The sequence below is a fragment of the Doryrhamphus excisus genome, chromosome 20 (assembly GCF_030265055.1).
Source record: "Doryrhamphus excisus isolate RoL2022-K1 chromosome 20, RoL_Dexc_1.0, whole genome shotgun sequence".
NCBI classification, from domain to species: Eukaryota; Metazoa; Chordata; class Actinopteri; order Syngnathiformes; family Syngnathidae; genus Doryrhamphus; species Doryrhamphus excisus.
In genome coordinates, this window is record NC_080485.1 from 7198964 (window position 1) to 7220111 (window position 21148).

General features: G+C 42.1%; 2 protein-coding genes across 4 annotated transcripts in view; one reads left to right on the forward strand and one right to left on the reverse strand.

The window, feature by feature from the left end:
* Nucleotides 1-21148, forward strand: part of heatr5b (HEAT repeat containing 5B) — a 155203-nt gene that overhangs the window by 124875 nt on the left and 9180 nt on the right. The window contains exons 1-26 of one of the 3 annotated variants that reach the window (XM_058058316.1): nt 559-625; nt 3825-3962; nt 4044-4255; nt 6239-6347; nt 6470-6619; nt 7223-7394; nt 7893-8050; nt 8127-8376; nt 9423-9578; nt 9691-9941; nt 10051-10162; nt 10741-10893; nt 10966-11065; nt 11139-11248; nt 13165-13328; nt 13451-13626; nt 14900-15005; nt 15093-15283; nt 17449-17608; nt 17753-17942; nt 18066-18235; nt 19309-19453; nt 19546-19725; nt 19825-20079; nt 20299-20480; nt 20585-20653. In XM_058058316.1, coding sequence (XP_057914299.1) covers nt 3837-3962; nt 4044-4255; nt 6239-6347; nt 6470-6619; nt 7223-7394; nt 7893-8050; nt 8127-8376; nt 9423-9578; nt 9691-9941; nt 10051-10162; nt 10741-10893; nt 10966-11065; nt 11139-11248; nt 13165-13328; nt 13451-13626; nt 14900-15005; nt 15093-15283; nt 17449-17608; nt 17753-17942; nt 18066-18235; nt 19309-19453; nt 19546-19725; nt 19825-20079; nt 20299-20480; nt 20585-20653 — 4047 coding nt within the window. In that variant the 5' untranslated portion in view covers nt 559-625; nt 3825-3836. Of the gene's footprint in view, nt 1-558; nt 626-2530; nt 3694-3824; nt 3963-4043; nt 4256-6238; nt 6348-6469; nt 6620-7222; nt 7395-7892; nt 8051-8126; nt 8377-9422; nt 9579-9690; nt 9942-10050; nt 10163-10740; nt 10894-10965; nt 11066-11138; nt 11249-13164; nt 13329-13450; nt 13627-14899; nt 15006-15092; nt 15284-17448; nt 17609-17752; nt 17943-18065; nt 18236-19308; nt 19454-19545; nt 19726-19824; nt 20080-20298; nt 20481-20584; nt 20654-21148 lie in introns of those variants that run through there. The other 2 variants (XM_058058318.1, XM_058058319.1) reach the window with 2 other exon arrangements.
* On the reverse strand, nt 13-3217 carry gpatch11 (G patch domain containing 11). Its single transcript, XM_058058328.1, has 8 exons — nt 3059-3217; nt 2536-2762; nt 2401-2442; nt 2203-2323; nt 2036-2126; nt 1326-1433; nt 660-741; nt 13-593 (listed from the first exon to the last, which is right to left on the reverse strand). Exons 1-8 carry the CDS (start codon nt 3106-3108, stop codon nt 538-540), a joined length of 777 nt encoding a protein of 258 aa, XP_057914311.1. The 5' UTR covers nt 3109-3217; the 3' UTR covers nt 13-537.

The following is a 21148-nucleotide window of genomic DNA, read 5'->3' on the forward strand; positions in this document are numbered from 1 at the left end:
TATAATACATTACTACAGTCATTACCCATTCACCTATGTATAAACTTTAGACAGACTCTTTTGCCTAAAATGTGTCTTGAATACTTTTAGCTCAGTAAACATCCATCCATTTTCTATACTGTACTGCTTCTCCTCACAAGGTTCACAAGCAAGCTGGAGCCTATCCCAGCTGACTTTGGCCGAGCGGGGGGTAGAGTGCAACCAAACATTGACACCTTTGGAAAATGTACCATCTCTAATTAACTAAAATTTTAGTTTTTGGCAGATGTCCTAACCAAAACGCAGCTGCCCACACAAAAATAAATGTTAATATTAACATACAGCACAATACATTGTGATTTAAAATGGATTTTAGTGCAAATCGGCAAGAAATTGCATCCATTTAAATAAAACATCATCCAGTATTTTGCAAAAAAAAAAATCCCAAATTGAAAAAGTGTCAGATTTTCTATCAATTATGGTGTCAAGCCAGTTTAGCTCCACGCTGCATCAATTTGGCTTATTCTATTGTCTGTTTCATAACATAAAAGTATTAGTTCATTCATGGTCTGCTGCTGTTTCCCCAGGACAGTTAGACGACAGGTCTTCTTCATCTGAGAAAAGGGAAACATTTCGGTCAACAAAGGTAATACACAACAACAAGTGTAATGTTAACTTACCATTAAAGGTGGTTCCACACCATATGCAGTAAAAATGGATTCCTCTTAAGTACAGTGTTACACTTTGCAGTTGGTCAAAGGCCTGAAAGAAAGAATTCATCTGGATGAATGACATCTATTAGTTGCAACCTCAGACATTACGGATACATTATTATTATTTGAGCTATACAATATAATATAAAATCACTGACAGGCTGGTGAATGAAGTGTATGGCAAGTTGCAGGTGGGGTTTGGTGCCTCCTTTAATCCAACAACAATTGCCCCATATCACCACCCATCCGTTCTATGCTGCTTATCCTCATGAGGGTTGCGGGTATCCTGGAGCCTATGCCAGCTGTCTTTGGGCGAGAGGCGGGGTACACCCTGGACTGGTCGCCAGCCAATCACAGGGCACATATAGACAAACAACCATTCACACTCACATTCATACCTATGGACAATTTGGAGTCACCAATTAACCCAGCATGTTTGTTGGAATGTGGGAGGAAACCGGAGTACCCGGAAAAAACCCACACATGCACGGGAAGAACATGCAAACTCCACACAGAGATGTCCAAGTGGAGATTTGAACCCAGGTCTTCCTGATCTCTTGACTGTGTGACCTACATGCTAGCTCCATATCACCATGATACAACATTTGGGATGGCAGTCATTTTACTACTAACAGGTAATTCCGCAATATCCTCTTCTTCATCCTCCTCCTGAAGACCATCAACATCTTCTTCAGCAGAGACCTTAGGCCAGTACCATTCTTCCCGGGGGACTGTGATGCCCTAAAACGAAAAGAGCAAATGGTTTACGAACAGAAAATTTCAATAGTTGTTTCCGTACTGATACAGTAGCCTGTAAGTCAGGGGTGGGGAACCTTTTTGGCTAAGAGAGCCATGAAAGCCACATGTTTTTGAGCCAAAATGTACTTCAAAAAAGTACTTATTTGCATGAATGTGATTTTTGACTCTGCATAGTTTTGCACAGTATGCCGTATTTTTTCCACAATCTTCTTTGTCAAAAGCACAGGTTTGTGCTGCAGAATTAGCTAGCTGACTATTTGATAAAAGGAGGGAAGATTACTTCTTAACCTTGCAATGCATTATTCAGTAATAATCAAGTTTTGGTGTGTGACCCAAAAAATAGAGAAATGACAGCAGGCATTGGCTCTGTTTAACTGATTTCTGTAAAACAAATTAAATAAATACATTTTATGGTGTTAGGAAATGTCTGAGCATCATCAAAAGAGCCACATCTGGCTCCCGAGCCATGGGTTCCCTGCCCCAAAATATGTCTTTTTTTTCCCTGTATGCACCAACTGTATTGGTAGATCATGTCAATTCTTATGTTAAAGATCGTTTTGTGCTCTAACTAAACAATATCCAACCTTTTGAGAATCTAACTGCTCACAGGCTCGCTGACTTCTTCTGAGGTCTCCCTCAATCTTTCGCTCCTCTCTCTCAGTTCGGACTCTCGACCTTGAGAGAAGACAGACTATGAAATTTTGGCATTGTAGGATGACAATGTACCTAAAACGTCCGCTTCAGTTTTTACCTGAAATCTTCCAGCGATTTGGTTTCATTCTGGTGTTTGACCTGTACTTTCTTCCGATACTGCTCCAGTTCCTCCTCAGCTTTTCTTTTCTTTGCCTCCTCCATGCCAATTCCACCTCTGTCTGATTTATTACCGCACAACAATTATATGTACAGAGAGACCATACTTTAAATATGATAAACAGAAGTGTTTATTTACCTGTTTTGATATTCAGTGGAATTGGATCAACTCTGCCAGCCCCTAAAATGGAACACAGTAGGTTACTGCTATAAATGCAAGCAAAAACACAAAAGCATATCCAAATTCAATAAGACAAACAAAAGGAAATCTTGCCTTCTTTTCCGAGGCCTTGTCCAGCTTTGTAACCCATTTTCTGCAAAAGTGCAAATCCCTTATTCTGATTGGTAATGGAGCTCTGTAAAGCTGCTTCACGACTTTCCTTTTCTTGCTCTTTGTAGGTTTTTTGACGGTTTTTAATGTTGTTGTCTTTGTGCTTTTCCTCCCTTTTTATGGCTTCTTTTACTCGCCTTACCATGGAGACACCTGGTTTGACATCTTGTCTATTACAGAGGGAAAGGGGTATCAAAATTAAAATTGCAAATTGATACAAAATAATGTATAAAATGCATGCCTGCTCATACACAGTACTGCATTTGCATATGAACAACATATGAAGAGTGCGTCCAAAGGAAAATGTCCATGTATACAGTATTATATAGTGCATCATTCTTTTTACCCGAGTAGTGTTCATCATACATGTATATACTGCATAAATCACACAATATATCAAAATGCCCACACTAGAACAGCAACACTCATCAGTTTCAATACAAACACTTGCAGTAACAACGCTTACATTTGACTGAGGAAAGCATCGGACATATAATCCTCTTCCTCGTCGGACATTACGAAAATAAAAGGATTTTTTTCAACCCTGCGCTTTGCTGCCTTCTTGAATTGTCGGTAGTGGTTCCGCTAATGTTTGGTTCGTCGACAATACATTCCGACTCGCAAAATAGTAAATTTTAATGTTCCTTCTCTTGTAATGTGGTTATCAGAAAATAAGCAGATATGTGATTTGTCGTATTTTAACATTAATACGTATAAGATGTTTTTTTTACAGTTTATTTTGTACAAGAGCCGTATTCGGGAGATTCGTTAGTTTCACATCGGACATTTGTTAATGGGACACCACGTGACGTATCCTCGTCATAATTCTCCTCAGGTTCTCTTCTCAGTCTCCCCTGGTCACAAAATGAATGACTTGGTTATAGTGCATATTTCTCACGTTTTGTGACGCTGCTCAGTGAAACTAAGTGTGTTAAGCCCAATTGTGTGTTATTCGAGGGTATAATCCATTGTGGGGGTGAGGAAGTTTAGCTTGTCATCGTAAAGACTCGCTAGCTTAAGTTGCTAACTCGCTCGCCTATCAAACAGCTGGGAGGAGCTGTCAACACAAAACAGGCGCGTCTGGCGGCTTAAATATATACGGTAAGTGGTCTTGCATTTAATGTGATAATAGAACCGATCTCATAACATCAATTATTATAAGGTAACGGTACCTGAAAGTAATGCAGCTCGCAACTATCATGTTTTGACGACCCTAACGCTGTTTATTACAGAAAGTAGTCGCTATGGAGCTGGCTCACAGCCTCCTGCTCAATGAGGAAGCTTTAGCTCAGATCACCGAAGCAAAGAGGCCTGTTTTCATTTTCGAATGGCTTCGTTTCTTGGATAAAGTCCTTGTAGCAGCAAATAAGGTGACTGCGTTGTTCAATGAACTCGTCTCTGCAGGCCTCATTAGATTGCAAATGGCTACAGACTTTGTGTTTGCACTGCAGGTGGATGTAAAGGAGAAGCAGAAGAAGCTGGTGGAGCAGCTGACAGGACTGATCAGCAGTGCTCCAGGTCCACCAACAAGAAAACTGCTTGCGAAAAACCTCGCCACACTATACAGCATTGGAGACACCTTCACTGTTTTCCAGACATTGGATAAATGCAACGATATCATCAAAAGCAAGGATGACACACCTGCCTACTTGCCCACAAAACTGTAAGATTCTGTTCAATTACAGCAGCTGTTTTGACACATTTTTCATTGCATTTCTGAACTTTGTTCAAAGTTCCAACAATATACTGTGCCGTGTTTCTCTATTCAAGGGATTTCACCGTTAAGCCAAATGTTAGTCTGCAGAAGCATGGTCCATGTTTTAATGGGGGGATTAAGCGTACATGAAGAGATAATACTCTAGCAGGCACTAATGCAGTCTAATAATTATTGCATGTCAACGTGACAGTCCTTCATGTAACGTACAATGTTATTTTAAAATATTATTTGTAATGTGATTGTGGAATTGAACATAATAACGCTGCTGTGTATAGGTGTAACTAGCTTCTAGTTGAAACCAAGTCAACAAAACCTAAAAAACTATGTATTAACTGATTATGATGTCCATTGTCGGCACGGCCTCACAGCTAGGAGACCAGTGTTCAATTCCACCCTCGTCCATCTCTGTGTGGAGTTTGCATGTTCTCCCCGTGCATGCGTGGGTTTTCTCCGGGTACTCCGGTTTCCTCCCACATTCCAAAAACATGCTAGGTTAATTGGTGACTCCAAATTGTCCATAGGTATGAATGTGAGTGTGAATGGTTGTTTGTCTATATGTGCCCTGTGATTGGCTGGCGACCAGTCCAGGGTGTACCCCGCCTCTCGCCCAAAGACAGCTGGGATAGGCTCCAGCACCCCCCGCGACCCTCGTGAGGAAAAAGCGGTAGAAAATGAATGAATGAATGAATGAATGTGACAGTCCTTCATGTAACGTACAATGTTATTTTTAAATATTATTTGTAATGTGATTGGGGAATTGAACATAATAATGCTGCTGTGTATAGGTGTAACTAGCTTCTAGTTGAAACCAAGTCAACAAAACCTCTGCTGTCTGTCTCTATTGCTTATCAACAATCACACAATCGACTGAATTCTTAACTATGTATTAACTGATTATGATGTGCAGCGGCGGCACGGCCTCACAGCTAGGAGACCAGGGTTCAATTCCACCCTCGGCCATCTCTGTGTGGAGTTTGCATGTTCTCCCCGTGCATGCGTGGGTTTTCTCCGGGTACTCCGGTTTCCTCCCACATTCCAAAAACATGCTAGGTTAATTGGCGACTCCAAATTGTCCATAGGTATGAATGTGAGTGTGAATGGTTGTTTGTCTATATGTGCCCTGTGATTTGCTGGCGACCAGTCCAGGGTGTATCCCGCCTGGTACCTGGTGTCTTGAAAGGATTACTTGCAGCCCTCTTTTACACTTTGGGAGGCGGCTGAACAGAATTGCTAGATGCACAAAACAGGGAAAACATATGAAATGCATATCGTTCCCTTATAATGTTTCAGGGTTAGCTGAGATAGCTGAGGGTCAGCTGGGATAGGCTCCAGCACCCCCGCGACCCTTGTGAGGATAAGCGGTGGAAAATGAATGAATGAATGTTGACACTATTAATGAAATGCAGAGTGGAACCTTGGTTAGCATCATTAATATGTTTCAGAAAGTCTTACTCTAACTGAAACGGATGCTAACTGAATAAATTTTTTCCCACCAGAAATAATGTAAATCCAATCAATCCATTTCAGAAAGCCAAAAATGTTAATACAAAACGTATTTTTATAGTTACACGCAAAAAACGATGAAATGCATCTCCAACCTTTAACAAAATGAAAACAGCAGAGAGCAACCAGTCCAGGGTGTACCCCGCCTCTCGCCCGAAGACAGCTGGGATAGGCTCCAGCACCCCCGCAACCCTTGTGAGGGACCCTTGTAAGGTAGAAAATTAATGAATGATGTCCAGCTCTCATCTGCTGTGTTACAATAATGATGAGTCGGGGTTTTCAGGTTAGCTCAATCTCATGATGCATATTATACTATGGTATAATTATACATATTGACTATGGTAAAAGGGTATGAATGTGATCATGCAATGTACTGTATGGTTATTTACTAAATAATGAACATCATCTGATTCTTTTTGGTTGTAGTGCTGCAGTGGCATGTGTCGGTGCTTTCTATGAGAAGATGGGCAGGATGCTGGGAAGCTCCTTTCCAGACACTATTAATAATCTTTTGAAGGCACTGAAGAGTGCAGAGGTATGGCAGCATCCTACATTCATGAGTGTATTGGAACTCAGTAAATTCATTATATTATGTGTATGATTCTGTAAATAATGCATGTATGTCAGTTCTCGTAATTCTTTCTTTGTTATATGCAGTCCCAAGGCAGAGGAGAGATACTCCTCAGTCTGCAGAAGGTGCTAAATGGACTAGGTGGAGCTGCAGCTTCATGCCACAGGGACATCTACAAGAATGCCCGCTCTTTACTCACAGACAGGTCCATGGCTGTGCGTTGTGCAGTGGCAAAGGTAAGTCACTGTGAAAGCACTATACAATACAAACACATATATATGTAAAAAAAAAAAAATCACAATTTGTAGGACCTCTAAAGCATGTAACTGACACTACTTGATATTCAAACTTACTACAATACTGGTAGCAATAACTTCTAATTGGTACTGATATGATACTGTAAAGCCCTGGCACATCAAGTCATGTTAGATAGGCTACATTGTAAAAATTAATTACGCCCTCCATTGAGAAATATTATTCATTCATTCATTCATTTTCTACCGCGTTTTCCTCACAAGGGTCGCGGGGGGTGCTGGAGCCTATCCCAGCTGCCTTCGGGCGAGAGGCGGGGTACACCCTGGACTGGTCGCCAGCCAATCACAGGGCACATATAGACAAACAACCATTCACACTCACATTCATTCCATTGGACAATTTGGAGTCACCAATTAACCTAGCATGTTTTTTGGAATGTGGGAGGAAACCGGTATTGAGAAATATGAATTAACATAAAAAAACGTCTATACATGTTTATAATTATGTTTGGCTGCAGACCAAAAGAAACACATTCAGTAAATGTTGCTAACATAGCTGTATTTGGATTTATTCTTCCTGTGCAGTGTCTGTTGGAACTGCAGAACGAGGCAGTATTCATGTGGACCACAGAACTGGAGAACATAGCCACACTGTGTTTCAAGGCTCTGGAAGGCTCCAACTATGGTGTTCGGGTTGCTGTGGCCAAACTGCTCGGGACTGTCATGGCCACAGCTCTGATGCCCAAACAAGCTGCTGGTACTACCTTGCATTGATAAGTACAGTAACACTTACCGTAAATGCTCCAATTAATGCTTCTATTCAAGTTAACCACACAGTCTCCTTTAGTGGTGGGTTAAATGGTCTACAAAGCAAATAACTACAAATTAGTGGTGGGCCAAAAACATTTGCATTAACAGATGTGGCTGGAGTCAACCCCCTGATGTCGGTTTTATTAATACCACAAAACAGCATTAGCTGCCTTTGATATATCACGAGTGGTCTGCATCCAGCAGCTTTGTCTACCTCTGCATGCACTGTAAAATGTTGGTTGTTGGCGGGAAACTCATCACAATAGTCATGCAGTTGTTTAGAGTGAACTCATCGACAACAGTAATGCTGACCAAGCAGTTTGCTCCACACATCCGTTAACTCCATAAACTCCCCAGTTGAATTAAAAGCATTTATGGTATTCAAGTTACATACTTTAATATGGTAGCTCACCATTGATTTCTATTTTTATTTTGTTTTCTCAAGTTATGCGTCAGAACGTGAAACGGGCCACACTTGAGGAAGTATTGGAGTTAATGGCCACAGGCTTTCTGCGTGGTGGATCTGGTTTCTTGAAGAGCGGAGGGGAGATGTTGAAAGGAGGGGCTTCAGTCAGCAGAGAAGTCCGGGTGGGCGTCACACAGGTGAGCTGAATTCTCAAAAAAGAAAATATATCTGTATCTTTTACCGCCACCTGACACCCCTCCCCCTTTTCGCCAGGCTTATGTCGTATTTGTGACTACGCTCGGTGGTCAGTGGCTGGAGCGCAACTTTGCCACCTTCCTCTCCCATGTTTTGGACCTCGTGTCTCACCCACGGGCCACCCAGACACATGTGGAAGCTGTGTACTCGAGGCGCTGTGTCTCCTTCATGCTACGTGCCACCCTGGGCGGCTTACTCGGCGAGAAGGCGCAGATTGCAGCTGGCAAAGAAATCTGCCAAGCCATCAGCAAGCAAATGAGGGCTGTGGGTAAGGAGGATGGGGTTGGGGGGCGGGGGGTCACAGAACAAGGATTCATCCAGAGTAGCCTCTGGATATTTTGCATGGTTTGCGCTTGTATTACATACATAGGACTATATTGACCTTCTTTGCTTGCTTCTTATTAACCTATCTCATCAGTATCATACTTAATCATTCCCATTCATTCCCATTCATTCAGCGATCACATAAACCTCACTGAATACAGAAGCTGCATAGGCCACTAAATGTGCACACTCATTGCACCAAGATATTGCATCATTTCTCCAACCATTTTTTTATGCATTTCATTCCAAATTGAGGATGCTCATTCTCAAGATTTACATCCAGAGGATTACTGTTGCTGGCATTTAGATAAACGTCTTACTTGTCTTATTACAACCGTAAAAAAAAAAATTATAAAATATAAAATTGCCGACCAATTAGTTTTGGCACATAGTAAATTATCAGTGGGGATTGAATGGTTGCTGAAGTTTGCAAACGTATGTTGTAAAACATGTAATATGGAATAATGTGACTCATTTAATTTGTTGAAACACTTTTGAAAACATTTTCATGCAGTTTTCAGAGTCAACAAGAAGGTCATTTTCAGGCTGTTTCTTCTGGACCATGCACACTCATTGCACCAAGATATTGCATCATTTCTCCAACCATTTTTTTATGCATTTCATTCCAAACTGAGGATTCTCATTCTCAAGATTTACATCCAGAGGATTACTGTTGCTGGCATTTAGATAAACGTCTTACTTGGATTATTACAACCGTCCAAAAAAAAATTATAAAATATAAAATTGCAGACCAATTAGTTTTGGCACATGTAATATGGAATAATGTGACTCATTTAATTTGTTGAAACACTTTTGAAAACATTTTCATGCAGTTTTCAGAGTCAACAAGAAGGTCATTTTCAGGCTGTTTTTCTGGACCGTGTTTACGGTCACATTATTGACTTACAGAAGTCACCACTATGTTTGATATCTTTCTGTTTTGCTCCACTAAAATTTATCTATTTTGCCTTTCTCTGGAACTTATTTCAGAAGCAGTTGTGAATGACCTCAATGGAGAGAACAAGACCGGGGCAGCTGATGTAGCGGCTAGCCAGCACGTTATGGTGTGTGCTTTGAAAGAGTTAGGCAGCCTTGTTCAGAGTCTGAGCGCCACAGCTTCACCTCTCATCCAGGAGCCTTCCATAGGTATGACAGACGTGTGCCGTGATAGTCTTAATTTAATACTGTCCATTCCCAATGAACTCATTTTCATGTGGAACTACATATCGGGTCCTGCTTCTAATGTCATCTTCCTCAGGACTTCTTGAAACCGTGACCTCAGTGCTGCTGCATCCCAGCATGGCAGCTCGTTTGGCTGCAGCTTGGTGCCTGCGCTGTGTTGCCGTGGCACTACCTTATCAGTTAACTCCGCTGTTGGACCGCTGTGCCGAGAGAATTAACAATCTCAAGAGTTCACCCGAGGCTGTGAGCGGATACAGCTTTGCAATGGCGGCTCTTCTTGGAGGCGTACACCAGTGCCCTCTGGGAATCCCGCACTCTAAGGGCAAGGTGTGTGAATGAAATATTTTAAACCCCACACACTCACATGCAATTCCATTTTTGTTCCAAATGTTTGACCTCATCAGATTTAGATAAAAATAAAACTGCTTTACTTTAGTTGGTGGTGAGTATAGCTGAAGACCTCCTGCGGACAGCGGCTCAGAATAGCCGACTCTCCTTGCAGCGCACACAGGCTGGATGGCTGCTGCTCGGTGCCCTCATGACCTTAGGTTCGTGTCACAGTTGTAATCCTTTCTCCTGGTGTACAGTGCATCCGGAAAGTATTCACAGCGCTTCACTTTTTCTACATTTTGTCATGTTACAGCCTCATTCCAAACTGTATTAAATTAATCTCTTACCTCAAAATTCTACACAAAATACTCCATTATGACAATGTGAAAAAAGGTTTTTTTGACATGTTTTGAATTTATTAAAAATAGAAAACATAATGTCCAATCAACTGAATTTACTGTAGGTGGACTCCAATTAAGCTGTAGAAAGATCTCAAGGATGATCAGTGGAAAAAAGATGCATCTGAGCTCAATTTTGAGCTTCATGGCAAAGGCTGTGAATACGTATGTAAATGTGATTTCTTAGTTTTCTATTTTTAATAAATTCAAAAAAAGTAAAAAAAAAAAACTTTTTCACATTGTCATAATGGAGTATTTTGTGTAGAATTTTGAGGTAAGAGATTAAATTAATACAATTTGGAATGAGGCTGTAACATGACAAAATGTGGAAAAAGTGAAGCGCTGTGAATACTTTCCGGATGCACTATAGGTCTGACTACATCTGTATGTATACACAGGTCCTTCCTTGGTGCGTTATCACCTTCCCAAAATGCTCTTATTGTGGAGAAACGTCTTCCCTCGCTCCCAGAAGGAGTTGGAGGCAGAAAAAGCTCGAGGAGACTCCTTTACCTGGCAGGTGACCCTGGAAGGCCGAGCTGGAGCACTCTGTGGTAAACAGACACAGTCCTGCTTCTCAATCACGTCAACATCAACACACTCAATCCTGTCTTTTTCTGTTTTAGCCATGCGTAGTTTTGTGGCCCACTGTCCCGAGCTGCTTACAGAAGATGTCATTCGGAGACTGATGACCCCCATTGAATGTGCTATGACTATGATATCTCAGTGAGTATAATGCTTTTATTGAAATTATTTTTGTTCTTCATATGTCAGAATAGATGTTGTGTTTGCTCCCCAGTGTCCCTGCCATTATTAAAGTCCATGGTGCACATCTGAAAGCAAGTGCAGCCATGGTGAGACTCAGGCTGTACGACATTTTGGCTCTATTACCTCCTAAAACATATGAAGGTATGAATGTTTTCATTTCATTTTTTCGCTTCATACTGAAAGATGTGTTGTAACCAATTCTATTTAGGTAAACCACATCAAATGTGTCCTCCCACTCACTCTCACAAGCAGGTGAATGATTCACAAGCTGCATGGCAATTGACAATATAACAACTCTGAGTAAGCGTTTGTAGTGCATCAGATTAAGCGTAGGTTTGAGTGCTTCCCTGAACAATAATTATGTGTAAATGTTGCATAACACTGAATTCTTGATTTTCATTTAAGTCAAATGCCGCACCACTAATTAGTAAGGGTGTAACATCCAGGCCCTTTTTTTTCACGGCATTGAGATGAGCCTCAAAGTATTCCTTCCACCATCCGACTTCATCCCCAATCGAGGTCAGCAGGCCCCAGTCCCGCAGAAACCGCAAGCAGCTTGGCCTGACGGTACCTGTCAGCTGCTGCTTCAGGAGTCCCACAAGCCATCCATGCTTGATAGGACTCCTTCTTCAGCTTGACGGCAGCCCTGACCTCTGGTGTTCACCATCAGGTTCGGGGCCTGCATCCACGATTAGCATTGACCACCTTGCAGCTCTGATCCACTTCCTCAGCAATGGAGCCACAGAATATGACCCATTTGGGTCATGCAGGGATGCAGGCGAAACTCTGCCGGAGGTGAGAGTTGAAGACTCTACAATCGGGAGACTCTGTAGTTTGGTTCCAGAACCCGAACTGTGGGTCGAGATGAATCGGAATGTCTCAACCTCGCACAAGTTCGGGGTCTTTCCCCACCAGAGAAGTGACATTCCATGTTTCATGAACCAGATTTGGCCACCGAAGACCAGGTCACCCAGGCACTCGCCCTAGACCGCCACCCAAAGCGCAGTGCACCAGACCCTTATGCTTCCCCCCGCAGGTGGTCCCATAGTAAATCCCATTAATATGATCCAGAAAGCCAAAAATGTTAACACAAAACACATTTTTATAGTTTTACAATTATAATTTTACATACAATTGCAATTTTAAATGCCTATAAATACATATAAGTGATTAATGAAAGGGATAAATGAACATTTAAGTAGGGTAGTGGCGGATGTCTTTGATGTAGGTAAAAAATTGCTTAAATGTTCATTTCATTCATGACTTTTATGAATTTAGAATTTTGTATGCATGTAAAACTATAAAAATATGTTTTGTGTTAACATTTTGGGGAGTCAACCACTGATGACATCATAGACGGGCAATGCAACTTTCCGGTTCCAGTAGCCATTTTGTTTAGGATTTTTCTGATTTAAAACAAATACATGAAGAATACAGGCGGCACGGTGGACGAGTGCTTAGCGCGCAGACCTCACAGCGAGGAGACCAGGGATCAATCCCACCCTCGGCCATCTCTGTGTGGAGTTTGCATGTTCTCCCCGTGCATGCGTGGGTTTTCTCCGTGTACTCCGGTTTCCTCCCACATTCCAAAAACATGCTAGGTTAATTGCTAGGTAAATTGTCCATAGGTATGAATGTGAGTGTGAATGGTTGTTTGTCTATATGTGCCCTGTGATTGGCTGGCGACCAGTCTAGGGTGTACCCCGCCTCTCGCCCGAAGACAGCTGGGATAGGTTCCAGCACCCCCTGCGACCCTGGTGAGGATAAGCGGTAGAAAATGAATGAATGAATGAAAGAACACAGTATGACTCATGCAGTGTATTAATCATAGGACAAGACACACGCCATATTGTAGGCTAACTGGAGAATGCATGCAAACTGTGCCATAGTTATTTGACGTTAACTGAAAACATGGTAACCGGGGTTCCTCTGTGTTTTGAAAATTGCTTTCAAGGTACTACGCTGTCCACTTGAACCAACGCTCCCAGGGATGTTGATTTCCCCTATAAGAACAAATCAAAGTATTGCATTTTAAAACCTGTACTGCGCTCTTGCAGGAATCTTCAATGCCCTCCTCAGGGAGCTGGTGGCAGAATTCACTTTGACCGACAACCCGTCCAACACCACCACCTCTTTGCTGCGCTCTCTCTGTCACTATGATGACAGTGTGCTCATGGGCTCCTGGTTGCAGGAAACTGACCACAAGTCCATAGAGGATCAGGTAAGATGACTAAGAAATTTCGCAATAAAAACATATTACCATGTGTGCTGTGTGAATTGAGATATTTAGATTCAATTTTTACCATTGTTATTGATTTCCAAACTGTTATATTTGCCTTACAGCTGCAGCCTAACAGTGCATCTGGCAGCGGGGCTCTGGAGCATGATCCTTCCTCCATTTACTTGCGAGTGCCGGTTGGTGAAGCCATTCCAGGGCCGCTTCCTTTGGGAGTGTCGGTCATTGATGCCTCTGTGGCTCTGTTTGGTGTAGTATTCCCCCATGTGTCTTTCAAGCACAGGTGAGCAATTGAGTGCAGTAATCCCTTCTTTGCTATGGTTAATTGGTCCCAGGCTCGATCATGATAAGTGAATTTCCGCAAATTACTTATTCATAGAGCTTAGAATATCTGTTTGCAATCTTCTAAATACAGTTTTTAACATTATTAACAGGGTAGGAGAGTGGCAGTCTGGAAGTTGGGAATCCAGAGTTGAGTTTCAGCTTGCCGTGGGTTACGGTCGCAACAGTAGCCTGTGTTTTTATTAGGAATTATTATAATTATAATATTCGTGAGATAATTCAAACATGCAATCAAAGCTTGTTGTTTTGGAGATGAAGTTTGGTGACTGTGTGTCTCACTCAACATTACATTACAGTATAACATTACTGACACCCAGTGACTAGTGTACAAATCTTTCAATGCATATTTTAAGTGCCTTATATTTCTATTTTAATTTAGCCATTTTTATGCTTGAAAATGTATGAAAAAATATGTTTGGGCAGCACGGCGGACAAGTAGTTAGCGCGCAGACCTCACAGCTAGGAGACCAGGGTTCAATTCCACCCCCGGCCATCTCTGTGTGGAGTTTGCATGTTCTCCCCGTGCATGCGTGGGTTTTCTCCGGGTACTCCGGTTTCCTCCCACATTCAAAAAAAAAACATGCTAGGTTAATTGGTGACTCCAAATTGTCCATAGGTATGAATGTGAGTGTGAATGGTTGTTTGTCTATATGTGTCCTGTGATTGGCTGGCCACCAGTCCAGAGTGTACCCCGCCTCTTGTCCGAAGACAGCCCTGTGACCCTTGTGAGGATAAGCGGTAGAAAATGAATGAATTAATGTATATTTAGTACATTTTTCATGTTTATAAATGTTTTGTTACAGTGCTGGTTGAATGAATGTGAGTGTGAATGGTTGTTTGTCTATATGTGCCCTGTGATTGGCTGGCGACCAGTCCAGGGTGTACCCTGCCTCTCGCCCGAAGACAGCTGGGATAGGCTCCAGCACCCCCGCGATCCTTGTGAGGAAAAAGCGGTAGAAAATGAATGAATGAATCAATCAATATGTTTTAACTAATAGAGTATATTCAACAACAAAACAGCATCACTTATTAATTAACGTATTTAGGAAAAAACATGATAAAATTAAGCTGCAAAACTCAAACTGCAAAGTCTGAAAACAATCTGAATGTTATTTTTTTGGTTGAATTTGTTTGTGTTCCCTGCTGTTGTTGTAACATTAATACAATTCGGCAAATGATAAATGACCTTCATCGGTCTTGCCTGCATGTTTCAGGTTGCAGATGCTAGACCACTTTGCAGAATGTATCAAGCAGGCTAAAGGTGTTCGTCAGCAGTCTGTCCAATTGAACATCTTCACTGCAGTGCTGAGTGCTCTCAAGGTAATAGAAATTGTAGCCATCATCATTTTCCTGTTCACGTAGTACACATGGATAAACTGCATTTCTGTTTTCATGCTTTGCTTGAAGGGTTTGGCTGAGAACAAGAGTAGTTTGGGCCCAGAGGAGGTCCGCAAGTCAGCCCTGGCACTGGTCATGGGGGCCCTGGACAATCCCAATCCCATCCTGCGCTGCGCTGCTGGTGAGGCCCTCGGCAGAATGGCTCAAGTGGTGGGGGAGGCTACTTTCATTGCCAGAATGGCACAGACCAGCTTTGACAAGTAAGTGTTTTACTGTCCTTCCTTTTGAGAATAGACTTAGTCAGCATACAGTGGATCCCCCCCATACTGGCCATCCAGCAATCACAGCCCTGCAAATTCTCAAGAGTTTTTTGTCAATAAGATATATTTTTTTAAATATTTTTTAAATACTAATTTTATTTTTAGTTTCTTTTTTTTTCTTTAGTTTAGATTCACTTTGTTCAGCAGTCCTTGAACACACCATAGTTGCACAAAAGTGAAACCTATACGGCAGAGGTGTCAAATTAAATCGCACAGGGGGCTGAAACTATAAAACCTACTTCAGGTTCATGCACATATTTTTACATCCTTGTGGGGGAATTTGCATTTTTTTGTGTTCATTCATTCCTGCTTGAAGTTTTGACTTGTCTGGCAAAAGCTATAGTATTTTATATCAACACAAAAAATAACCTGTGAGATGCGTAACCGGAAGAGTTTGTATCTGTGGAATGGGCAGCATGCTTTGCTGTAGTTTAAATGATCACTTAAAGTCCTTAAAGTATGTAAGCCCTTTATTCTTGTCACTTATACAGGAGTACAAGCGAAATTGTACAATCATCCGTCCATACATATACAATATACTATGCAGTGAGACAAGGGGTGACAGGACGGGATGATTGGGCGATGAAGGGGGGGGGACAACACTAGGAGAGGGGAGGGAAAAAACAACAACTCCAAACTAGACTCTTAATGAAGGAGTACAGTGTGGGACTATCAGCAACAGACCTGTTATCATGGTCATGAATAGGTAGACGTCTTTGATGTCCTCCACGGAAAGAATCGCCAGGCACATGACCTTCCACTTTCCCCAACTGTCCATCACGTACCCAGTGGTGTACGTTCCGTCAGGGCAGGCAGGTTCCCCCTGTACCTGAGCTTCTCGTCGAGAAGATCGTGTCAATTGCGTGGAGAGACCAGTTGATCAATTCCATGATTTAGGTTTTTGGAGAGCAGTGCAGAGACTAAGACTAAGACGAGACTAGACAAGACAAAGAAGCAAAGCAGGGAAGATAAGGGATAGGGAGGAGAGGGGAAAGATGCGACCGCCTTCGTTGAGAGCCAGAGAAGAAAGTCATAGTCATATGCATTTTTGGCACCCTTATTAAGAGTTGACTATTGTATTGTATACAATACAGTGTAGTACAGAATATAATACAGAAGTAGTTTATTCCAAAGGATACATACAGCTCAGCAGGCCGGATGAAATGACAGAGATTTGACCTCTGGGCCTAAATTTGGCACATGTACTATACAGTATATAAGTCTTCCACGGTGACTCCTGATCTGTTCATTGACTATCTTAAATTATTATTCATTAGTGGTTGGTATCTGTACATTTTTAAAGTAATTACTCACTGCTTTCCTGACCTTTGTTGGTGGCCCTGGAGGGCTCCGGTGTGATCAGTTCTGGAAAGGAAATATATACATTTTTTTTGTAATACAGTAAACCTCGGATATATCGGACTCGGATATATCGGAAATTCGCTCACAACGGACAGATAAAAAAGAACCGATTTTTCTGTGATGCATTTCCAATAAAAATTCATTACATATATCAGATTTTTTATAACGGATTTCGCCTATTTTGGACAAAATCTCCAGTCCCGTTCCAATGCATTTCCATTAAATTTCCCTCGCATATATCGGATGGCCGCATCGTTATGCTAATCTTGTTGATGTCACTGGCTATTGTCTTTCTCCTGGCTCCAGATTTAGGACAAATATAAAAGTGAGTGACGTCAATAATACTAGCACAGCAGTGAATGAGATCTTAACCTCACTATTGGAAATAACGTAGGCCTGACGGGCGTAACAGGGCCTAGCTTAATTAACAATTTGTTATGCTCAGAGTCCAATAAAGTTAAATTCTCATTACCTTACGTCTCTTTTCATTGCCCAGTCCAGGTACATTGGAAACATAGTCAAGGAAGTGCCTTTTTATAACGGATAAAATCCGATTTACGCATATACCGGATATAAGTCCGATATATGCGTAAAACGGACATTTTCCAGTATACGCATATAACGGATTTCGCTTATATCGGACAAAACCAGTGGGAACAATTGAAACCGAGGTTTACTGTATATTTAATAATATTGAGTTCCAACTGTGACTTAAAATGATCTATATATTCTCTTGTTTTCAGACTAAAGTCAGCCCGTGATGTGGTGTCAAGGACAGGTCATTCACTGGCTCTCGGCTGTCTGCATCGATATGTTGGAGGGATTGGCTCTGGCCAGCACTTAAAGACCAGTGTTAGCATCCTACTGGCGTTGGCTCAAGATGGATCTTCTCATGAGGTCCAGGTAGAGTAAAAGCAGGAAAAGATTCATCTAGCTTTTGGGAGTGATTTAACCTGTGTATGTCATTTCTTTTTGAACTGTATCAAGGGTGAAAGTTAACTATTCACTACATACATCTCTATATAAATACTTTCTATTTCATAACAGACATGGGCTCTGCATTCTTTGGCTCTCATTGTGGACTCAAGTGGTCCCATGTACAGAGGCTACGTGGAGCCCACCTTGTCCCTGGTCCTTACCCTGCTTCTCACAGTGCCCCCATCGCACACAGAGGTGCATCAGTGTTTGGGTCGTTGCTTGGGTGCTCTCATAACTACCGTCGGACCAGAATTACAAGGTAAGCGATCAGACAAAAAGTGAAACTAGAACTGCACTCTATTTTCCCTACCAGCAGGTGGTAGTATTACCAACTTTAATTCCCACCCTTTTTTGTCGCCCCTATCTACACTGTATTATTTAGGAAATGGTGCCACCATCTCCACCATCCGCTCGTCCTGCCTGGTTGGCTGTGCCATAATGCAGGATCACTCCGACTCGCTGGTCCAAGCAGCTGCCATCTCATGTCTACAGCAGTTACACATGTTTGCTCCTCGTCACGTCAACCTCTCCAGCCTGGTGCCGTGTCTTTGTGTAAGATGGCTGACAATTTATAATGCACATTTCACTCTGTATGTATGCATCTTATTCATTTTGGTCTTTGAGTGTAATTAGTAAGGATCGACCGATACATCGGCGGGCCGATATATTGGGCCGATATTTGCGTTTTTTCCTTGTATTGGTATCGGCCGATACGAGCGTTGGGTTCGCCGATGTTTTTTTTCCACCGCATGATTTACAGTTAGGCATCCGCCGGGGCAGCTTTGTGTTGCCCCGGCGGCAGAGGACCCCGCAACACACTAGTCGCGGTACCCCGCCCCTACTGTTAAATCACAACAAAGGCGCGTTTTCACAAGTAATAGAGTTAGCTTGCTTTTAACACTTTACTAAGCCCATCACATTTCACTGGGTGATCGCTAGGCATAACAGTTTAAGTCATGCTGTGACAACAAGAAAGCCCCAAAACATCACATACCAATGCAACAGACGAATAAAAGCACTCTCACTAGTCGAGCAGAACAAGAATGAACAACTATGCAACTTTAAATGCGTGTCGTGTTATGTGTGTGCGCTCTCTCTGAGCACGCACGCACACACACACACACACACAGAAGGAATTGGAGCAGCCGTGTCTGCTTATGAGAGGTCTTTATTGTGCACAACACCAACTTTAATGATGAGAGAAATGTTTTATATATCGTACTAAATTGTGTCAGTGTGATGTGTTTGTGTGTGTGTTGGGGGGAGGCGGGTGCATCTCACTGCAGAGGAGCAGTCATCGATGCTAGATAAACTTAAACTACGACAGAAATTTTGCACAAGGTTGAATATTTATTCCTTTTAATGCTGATAATGCCGTTTAAATGTGTTTAAGAAAGCTGAATCCTACTGTGTTCAGTGTTTACATTTCAATTAATATTTGTTATCATGGTCATTTCTTCATGTAAATTGAGGGATCAAAAGCAGTATCGGCCCAAGAAAAATCAGCCATCGGCTAAGGGTGATGGAAAAAAATCGGTATCGGCATCGGCCCCCAAAAACCGTCGATCTCTCGTAATTACAGTATTTGGAGTAATATGTTTGCCATATAATGGGAACCTTCACAGGTGCACCTATGCAGCTCTCACCTGTTGCTGCGTCGTGCTGCTGTAGCTTGCTTGAGACAGCTTGCTCAGAGAGAGGCTTCCGAGGTGTGTGAGTATGCCATGAGCCTGGCAAAGAAGGCAGGGGATGGTAAAGACATAGCAATATGTGAGTACAAATCTGACAAGAATATTTTGCGCAGTCAGGATTTCCAGTGAGACTCCGGTGCTTTACTTCTTTTGACTTTGTTCCTGGTTCAGATCTGAACATCACTGAGACGGGTCTGGAGGGGGCTCTATTTGGTATGCTGGATCACGAAACCGACAGGAAGCTGTGCTCTGATATTCATGACACACTGGGCCACATGCTGTCATCGCTTGCTGTGGAAAAGCTTTCGCATTGGCTTAAGCTCTGCAAGGATGTCCTTGCAGCAACAACAGGTGACTCTACAATGGAGAAGAACATGGCCCGTTATCACATTCTTTCTCTAAAGAAATCAACATGAGCTTCTATGGATATGTGTCCATCTGTTCTTTCAGATGTAGGAGGACCCGTTGCATTTGAGGTGGAAAAAGATGAAGAAGACTCTGAGAAAAAAGACGAGATGGACGATGACATCATGTTCACAGGTCTTGGCGAAGATGAAAAGTCCAAGCCTTCAGTGGCTCCTCGTTGGGTGACGCGAGTGTTTGCTGCGGACTGCTTGTGCCGCATCATCCTTCTGTGTGAGAATGCGGACAAAGCACACTTTGACCTGGCAGCGGCCCGTTCTGCCAAAACTAAGAACCCTAAAGGTAAAGGTGGAAACCTTGAGGTTGAGTAAACATTTAGATATATACTGTATAAGCCTGAGTGCCCAGAGAACATGTAACAATGCCTTGCAAAAATTAAATGGACAGTCCTTCAACTATTTTCCAACTGATGAATGGCTGGCTTACTCAAGATACAGTCCTTCCATTCATGTGCATTCCACATCCTATCCTTCAATTTCCTTCGCATCACTCTTTGCCTAGGAGATCTACTGGTGCTCCATTTGTCTGATCTCATACGAATGGCCTTCATGGCTGCCACAGACCACAGTAACCAGTTGAGGATGGCTGGTCTGCAGGCCCTGGAAGACATTATTAAAAAGTTTGCCTCTGTTCCCGAGCCCGAGTTTCCAGGGCACGTTATCTTGGAACAGTACCAGGCCAATGTGAGTGAAGAATTTAGTAGGAATTCAATGAAATTGCAAAAGTCAAAATAGACCGTAGGTACACAGTAAATGTAAACATTGAACTGTCAATCACATTTATTCAGGTTGGAGCTGCTCTCAGACCTGCTTTTTCGCCTGATACTCCATCTGATATAACAGCTAAAGCATGCCAGGTAAGACACTTTGATTGTTTTTAGTCATACTATCAATTTAATTGATTTCAGTTTCCCTGTCGTCAATACCTTTGCATTAGTTTATAGCTTGATCACAGATCGACTAAGTCACTTAACGTATGAATATATGAAGATTTTTAGTAAGTCAAATCAAACTTCATTTATAAAGTGTTCTTCTTACACATAAAATGCAAACCAAAGTGCTTTACAAAGTTAAAAATAACCCCTTTTTCCATATGCCATACCACAGCTACACACACACACACACACACATGCACATTTACTCATGGAATTGAAACATGGCTGAGCACAGAGGAGCCAGATGAGGTCAGGTAAATAATGAGATTAGTTTCATGCATAATATTACTAGCTCCTAAATGTGAATCTCTTCTGTTTTGGGGAAAAAAATAACAATGTAATAATAAGGATGGGGGGGGGATTTGCCCATAATAGTTATCCTCCCTATCCGTGTGGAAGTGGTACGTTTTTGGCTAT